The sequence below is a fragment of the Labrus mixtus genome, chromosome 4 (assembly GCF_963584025.1).
Source record: "Labrus mixtus chromosome 4, fLabMix1.1, whole genome shotgun sequence".
NCBI classification, from domain to species: domain Eukaryota; kingdom Metazoa; phylum Chordata; class Actinopteri; order Labriformes; family Labridae; genus Labrus; species Labrus mixtus.
Genome location: NC_083615.1, coordinates 17,501 through 25,000, shown reverse-complemented (window position 1 = coordinate 25,000; position 7,500 = coordinate 17,501). Strand labels below are relative to the sequence as shown.

At 56.6% G+C, this 7,500-nt stretch overlaps 1 protein-coding gene across 1 annotated transcript in view; it reads left to right on the top strand.

Moving 5' to 3' along the window:
• Window positions 1-7,500, top strand: part of LOC132973467 (A-kinase anchor protein 13-like) — a 60,697-nt gene that overhangs the window by 53,054 nt on the left and 143 nt on the right. The window contains exons 14-22 of the mRNA XM_061036958.1: window positions 92-230; window positions 347-485; window positions 563-622; window positions 2,140-2,205; window positions 2,853-3,018; window positions 3,806-3,908; window positions 4,021-4,146; window positions 7,053-7,095; window positions 7,241-7,500. The exon at window positions 7,241-7,500 is cut by the window's right edge and continues 143 nt beyond it. Coding sequence (XP_060892941.1) covers window positions 92-230; window positions 347-485; window positions 563-622; window positions 2,140-2,205; window positions 2,853-3,018; window positions 3,806-3,908; window positions 4,021-4,146; window positions 7,053-7,095; window positions 7,241-7,500 — 1,102 coding nt within the window. The remainder of the gene's footprint in view (window positions 1-91; window positions 231-346; window positions 486-562; window positions 623-2,139; window positions 2,206-2,852; window positions 3,019-3,805; window positions 3,909-4,020; window positions 4,147-7,052; window positions 7,096-7,240) is intronic.

The window sequence follows — 7,500 nt, the reverse complement described above, 5'->3', positions numbered from 1 at the left end:
ACATATCTGCTGGACTATTTAATTCATCGGGCTCCATGTAGTCCTCATTACACATTTGAAATGTTTCCTGCTGTCTCTCGCTCCCCTCCAGCCTGCAGACCCTCCCCCCCGTGGAGGGGTGTGTGTCTCCTGGTCCTCCACAGATGAAGCCTGTCCTGGTGAGGACCCTCTGGACCCAGCGGCCCCTCTGACCTCCAGGCCGTCCTGGAAGTCTGAAACAGAGGACCGAGGTAAACCAGACTAATGAGATCTCATTCAACACAACCTGTCAGTAGATTGAAGGGGCGGAGCCTGTCATCTCTCCTGTGACTGTCACAGAACTAAAAACATTTGTTTGTAATGTCAGGAGGAGGAGAAGAAGCGGACCAGCTCACAGAGAATCCCGTCTCCTCAACCGTCATGCGAGCGTCCGTCCGCTCTCTCTCTCCACTCCGACGTCACAGCTGGGAGCCGGCCGCCGCGGAGAGTGACATCACAGCCAGCAGGTACAAGATGAACGATGGATCTGAGTTTGAGAGAGAAAAGGAGCAGCTCCTCTCACTGTCTCTTTGTCTGCTTTCAGCCCTCTGAAGAGCCAATCAGGAGAGAGCAAGAGAGCCAAGAACCCCCTGCACAGGAGAAGGTACACCTGTCAATCAACACTGAAGAGGGGCGGAGCCTCTGCAGGAAACACATAGTGTGTGTGTGTGTGTGTGTGTGTGTGTGTGTGTGTGTGTGTGTGTGTGTGTGTGTGTGTGTGTGTGTGTGTGTGTGTGTGTGTGTGCGCCTGTGTGGTATAGACTGCCTTTACACCAGGTTACCCACCAGCATTCCCCGGACCTCAGGGAATTAGCTGGACTATGCCTAAGTCCGGCTAATTCAGAAAGTGTATCTACATTATTTAGTGTCTAACTAACATAAATTCAAACTTTCTTTGATAGTCCATCTATACCACTTGACCTGACAATTTGTGTATCCCAGTGTATCGAACAGCGCAACCTACAGCTTGAGATGGATTTGTACTTTCTTTTTTTTATGTGGGCGGAGCCTACCGAATGTGTGTGTGTCAACAGCAGCTTGTGTGTTTGATGTCATTAATGCTCCTCCTCTCCTCCTCTCCTCTTCTCTCCTCTCCTCTCCTCTCCTCCCCTCTCCTCTCCTCTCCTCTCCTCTCCACCTCCTCTCCTCTCCTCCTCTCCTCCTCCTCTCCTTTCCTCTCCTCTCCTCTCCTCTCCTCTCCTCTCCTATCCTATCCTCCTCTCCTCCTCTCCTCCTCTCCTCTCCTCTCCTCTGCTCTCCTCCTCCTCTCCTCCTCTCCTCTCCACCTCTTCTCCTCTCCTCCTCTTCCTCCTCTCCTCCTCTCCTCTCCTCTCCTCCTCACCTCTCCTCCTCTCCTCCTCTCCTCTCCTCTCCACCTCCTCTCCTCTCCTCCTATCCTCCTCTCCTCTCCACCTCCTCCTCTCCTCTCCTCTCCTCCCCTCTCCTCTCCTCCTCTTCCCCTTTCCTCCTCTTCCCCTCCTCCTCTCCTCTCCTCTCCTCCTCTTCCTCCTCTCCTCCTCTCCTCCCCTCTCCTCTCCTCTCCTCCTCTCCTCTCCTCTCCACCTCCTCCCCTCTCCTCCTCTCCTCCTCTCCTCTCCACCTCCTCTCCTCCTCCTCTCCTCTCCTCCCCTCTCCTCTCCTCCTCTTCCCCTCTCCTCCTCTTCCCCTCCTCCTCTCCTCTCCTCCTCCCCTCTCCTCTCCTCTCCTCTCCTCCTCTCCTCTCCTCCCCTCTCCTCTCCTCTCCTCCTCTCCTCTCCTCTCCACCTCCTCTCCTCCTCTCCTCTCCTCTCCTCTCCACCTCCTCTCCTCTCCTCCTCTTCCCCTCTCCTCCTCCTCTCCTCTCCTCCTCCTCTCTCCTCTCCTCTCCTCTCCTCCCCTCTCCTCTCCTCCTCTCCTCTCCTCTCCACCTCCTCTCCACCTCCTCTCCTCCTCTTCCCCTCTCCTCCTCTTCCCCTCCTCCTCTCCTCTCCTCCTCCTCTCTCCTCTCCTCTCCTCTCCTCCCCTCTCCTCTCCTCCTCTCCTCTCCTCTCCTCTCCACCTCCTCTCCTCTCCTCCTCTTCCCCTCTCCTCCTCTTTCCCTCCTCCTCTCCTCTTCTCCATCATCCACTCATCTCTCTGCAGCATGAGCTGGTGTCCATCCAACCTGCATCTCCCTGATCCTCAGCAGCAGCACATAGACAACAGGAGGTAAAAACACACACAGCAGGAGGTAAAAATACACACAGCAGGAGGGCGGCAGTAGCTCAGTCTGTAGGGACTTGGGTTGGGAACCGGAGGGTCGCCGGTTCAAGTCCCAGTGCGGACCAAATATGGAAGTTGGTCTGGTAGCTGGAGCCAGATCACTTCCTGAGCACTGCCGAGGTGCCCTTGAGCAAGGCACCAAAGCCCCTCCCCACCATCAGCTCAGGAGCGCCCGCTGTGGGCTGTGTGTGTGTTGCATGACTACAGAGTGCAGGGATCAATAAAGGTTAATCTTAAATACACACAGCATGAGGTAAAAATACACACAGCAGGAGGTAAAAATACACACAGCAGGAGGTAAAAATACACACAGTGGGAGGTAAAAACACACACAGCAGGAGGTAAAAACACACACAGCGGGAGGTAAAAACACACAGCAGGAGGTGATACACGCACACAGCAGGAGGTAAAAACACACACAGCGGGAGGTAAAAACACACAGCAGGAGGAAAAAACACACACAGCAGGAGGTGATACATACACACAGCAGGAGGTAAAAACACACACAGCAGGAGGTGATTAATTTCTGCTTTGATTTCAGACATGTTTATAAAGTTTTATGTGTTTGTGTGTTTGTGTTGTGATTTGAACAGCTACAGTCTGGAGGGTCTGGAGGAGAGGGGGATGCTGCAGACTCAATGTCCCAGCATCCTCTCTGATCAGCAGGAGAGGAGTTCAGGGAGGAGAGAAGAGAGAGGCTCCCTGCTGTCCCTCACTGAGGAGGAGCAGGAAGGAGACGCCTGCAGCTTCCACAACCAGGTGTGTGTGTGTGCGTGTGTGTGTGTGTGTGTGTTTGTGTGCGTGTTTGTGTGCGTGTGTGTGTGCGCACGTGTGCGTGTGTGTGTGTGTGCGCGTGTGCGTCTGTGTTGTACAATAATGCTCATCTGTCCATGCGACGCTCTCCGGAGCTGATGGCGCCCTCTTTAATCAATAAACTTTATTTATAACAAACTTTAAACATAGTTGATCCAAAGTGCTGAACAGACGACAACAAGTGACAGTTGAGTCCAGTGTGACACTAACAGAGCTCTGGGGTTCTGTGATTACTGAACATTAAAGGTGATTGAGTATAAATATGTCTTCAGGAGAGTCTTAAGAGTTCCACAGTTTTGGTCCTGCAATAGAAAAACCTGAACCCTGTTTCACCTGGTCCTGGATCAAGTTACTGACCTGAGATCTCTCACCGGCTGATATGGGGACAAGAGGTCTGAGAGGTGGGCGGGGCCTTAAACACAGTCAGCAGTATGGCAGCCAGTGTAAGGAGGCAGGAACGTCACGCTCTGCACTCGTCTCCGGTGTGTATCAGCGGTGGCGGTTTCTACGGTAACCCTGTGTGCTGCGTTTCACCTCTGCGGTGGTTTTGCTCAGTTTGATGGCGTGCAATTCCACACTGCGTACGTTTTTTGAAGCGCGAGTGCAGCCATAAACTGACCTCCACGTTACACCGACAGAGCGCCCACTTTTCATGACGGGCGGTTTCTCCCCAACGTTTGGCGCTCGCCGCTCAGCTGTTGATGTGTTTGTTTGTTTGTTTGTTTGTGTTTAGTCGTCACATCAGGTGCTGTCAGTGACCAACAGCTGTCCCGCCATGTTTCACCACCAAACCCTCACCAAATCCATCTCCATGGTAACCATCAGAGACATAGGTGGTGAGTTTCTGTTTCCTCCATTGTTTCCTTCCCTCTTTCTTTTGTCCTTGTTTCCTCCCATCACTCCGTCACATTTTCTCTTCTGGTTCATCGTCCCGCCCACGCCCTGCAGCGATTGGATGTTCTCCATCAAAGCGACGAATCAGCTTGTCCCTCAGTATCCCCTCTCTCCTCCCTAAAAATAGACGCTTCTTTTCTATTGGCTGCTCCTCCAGTGATGATGAGGAGGAGGGAGGGAGTAAGTATAATGCAGGTAGCTGTGTGTCAGTGTGGAGCCCCCCCCCCCCGTAAACAGACCACCAGTAACGGTTCTGCTTATGTTGAGGTCTTTCACTAAAAGATTTTAACTACAACTTAACCTGCCTATCTGCAGGGAGACGGGGTGGGAGACGGGATGGGAGACGGGGTGGGAGACGAGGTGGGAGACGGGGTGGTAGACGGGGTGGGAGATGGGATGGGAGACGGGATGGGAGACGGGGTGGGAGACGGGGTGGGAGACGAGGTGGGAGACGGGGTGGGAGACGGGGTGGGAGACGGGGTGGTAGCAGGGTGGGAGACGGGGTGGGAGACGGGGTGGTTGCAGGGTGGGAGACGGGGTGGGAGACGAGGTGGGAGACGGGGTGGGAGACGAGGTGGGAGACGGGGTGGTAGCAGGGTGGGAGACGGGGTGGGAGACGGGGTGGTAGCAGGGTGGGAGACGAGGTGGGAGACGAGGTGGGAGACGGGGTGGGAGACGAGGTGGGAGACGAGGTGGGAGACGGGGTGGTAGCAGGGTGGGAGACGAGGTGGGAGACAGGGTGGTAGCAAGGTGGGAGACGGGGTGGGAGACGAGGTGGGAGACGGGGTGGTAGCAAGGTGGGAGACGGGGTGGGAGACGGGGTGGGAGCAGGGTGGGAGACGAGGTGGGAGACGGGGTGGTAGCAGGGTGGGAGACGGGGTGGGAGACGGGGTGGTAGCAGGGTGGGAGACGAGGTGGGAGACGGGGTGGGAGACGGGGTGGTAGCAGGGTGGGAGACGAGGTGGGAGACGGGGTGGGAGACGGGGTGGTAGCAGGGTGGGAGACGAGGTGGGAGACGGGGTGGGAGACGGGGTGGTAGCAGGGTGGGAGACGAGGTGGGAGACGGGGTGGGAGACGGGGTGGTAGCAGGGTGGGAGACGAGGTGGGAGACGGGGTGGGAGACGGGGTGGGAGACGGGGTGGTAGCAGGGTGGGAGACAGGGTGGGAGACGGGGTGGGAGACGGGGTGGGAGACGGGGTGGTAGCAAGGTGGGAGACGAGGTGGGAGACGGGGTGGGAGACGGGGTGGTAGCAGGGTGGGAGACGGGGTGGGAGACGAGGTGGGAGACGGGGTGGTAGCAGGGTGGGAGACGGGGTGGGAGACGGGGTGGTAGCAGGGTGGGAGACGAGGTGGGAGACGAGGTGGGAGACGGGGTGGGAGACGGGGTGGTAGCGGGGTGGGAGACGGGGTGGTAGCAGGGTGGGAGACGAGGTGGGAGACGGGGTGGGAGACGGGGTGGGAGACGGGGTGGTAGCAGGGTGGGAGACGAGGTGGGAGACGGGGTGGGAGACGGGGTGGTAGCAGGGTGGGAGACGGGGTGGGAGACGGGGTGGTAGCAGGGTGGGAGACGGGGTGGGAGACGGGGTGGGAGACGGGGTGGGAGACGAGGTGGGAGACGGGGTGGGAGACAGGGTGGTAGCAGGGTGGGAGACGGGGTGGGAGACGGGGTGGTAGCAGGGTGGGAGACGGGGTGGTAGCAGGGTGGGAGACGAGGTGGGAGACGGGGTGGGAGACGGGGTGGTAGCAGGGTGGGAGACGGGGTGGTAGCAGGGTGGGAGACAGGGTGGGAGACAGGGTGGTAGCAGGGTGGGAGACGGGGTGGGAGACGAGGTGGGAGACGGGGTGGTAGCAGGGTGGGAGACGGGGTGGGAGACGGGGTGGTAGCAGGGTGGGAGACGGGGTGGGAGACGAGGTGGGAGACGGGGTGGGAGACGGGGTGGTAGCAGGGTGGGAGACGAGGTGGGAGACGGGGTGGGAGACGGGGTGGTAGCAGGGTGGGAGACGGGGTGGGAGACGGGGTGGGAGACGGGGTGGGAAACGGGGTGGTAGCAGGGTGGGAGACGAGGTGGGAGACGGGGTGGGAGACGGGGTGGGAGACGAGGTGGGAGACGAGGTGGGAGACGGGGTGGGAGACGAGGTGGGAGACGGGGTGGGAGACGAGGTGGGAGACGAGGTGGGAGACGGGGTGGGAGACGAGGTGGGAGACGAGGTGGGAGACGGGGTGGGAGACGAGGTGGGAGACGGGGTGGGAGACGGGGTGGGAGACGGGGTGGTAGCAGGGTGGGAGACGGGGTGGGAGACGGGGTGGTAGCAGGGTGGGAGACGGGGTGGGAGACGGGGTGGTAGCAGGGTGGGAGACAGGGTGGGAGACGAGGTGGGAGACAGGTCCCCCCGGGAAAAGTGGAAAAAGGAAGAACATCTTTCTGACCGATGTGGGATTTTGAGGGCCGATATCGATACGAAGAAAAGTTGTGATAGCGACGTCTCGGCGGAGATCTTTCTGATATCGATGTTCAGTCTTTAGAGATCACATTTCTTTTTTAACAGTGGAACCAAAAAGCCGTGATTGGCCAGAATAACAACAGAAACAGAATCACTAATTTTCACTTGGAAATAAACAATTAAGGGGGCGCTGGTGGCTCAGTGGTTAGTGCGCGCACCACATGTACAGAGGCTGTGGTCCTCCAAGCGGGCGGCCCAGGTTCAAATACCGCCTGTGGCTCCTTTCCTGCATGTCATTCCTCTCTCTCTCTCTCTCTCGCCCTGATTTCTGACTCTATCCACTGTCCTGTCTCTACATTAAAGGAACAAAAAATAAATAAATAACAATTATAAATAAAAACCATATCCAAATAAATAATGAAAATAAACTGAGTTCTATCTACATATTGGAGATATCATTAAGTGCTAATCGATGAATCTGTCAGAGGAAGGAGAAACTATAACAAGCAACAAATCAAAGATGTACCATGATGATACCACCAAGATGTTCTCTAACAGCTGATCTGTGACACGCCCCCTCCCTCTTTAACGTCCTGTTTCACCAGGAGAAGTCTGTCATTAATGTTCCTCTTTGCTTCCTGTAGGGGGCAGCTCGTTCTGCAGTAACTCTGGCTCACTGGAGTACAGGTAAGAGGAGAAAGTGATGTCACACTCTGTTTCTCCATTACACCTGAAATGATAAAGAAATCAAAACTTACAGGTTTCATTTACTGAACTTTGTGTGTGTGTGTGTGTGTGTGTGTGTGTGTGTGTGTGTGTGTGTGTGTGTCAGTATTTCAGAGGAGGAGCCCGGCCCCCTGCGGAGCGACACTGAGGGAAAAGGAGGCCCTAAAATCAGCCGCACGTTCAGCTACCTCCGCAACAAGATGACCAAGAAAGGAAAGGTGAGAGCGTCTGCAACAGGTGCATGCACCGCACCAGCTGAGGGGAGGAGCTTTACAGGGGGAGGACTTTTACAGTGGGAGGAACTTTGCAGTGGGAGGAACTTTAGAGTGGGAGGAGCTTTAAAGTGGGAGGAGCTTTACAGGGGAG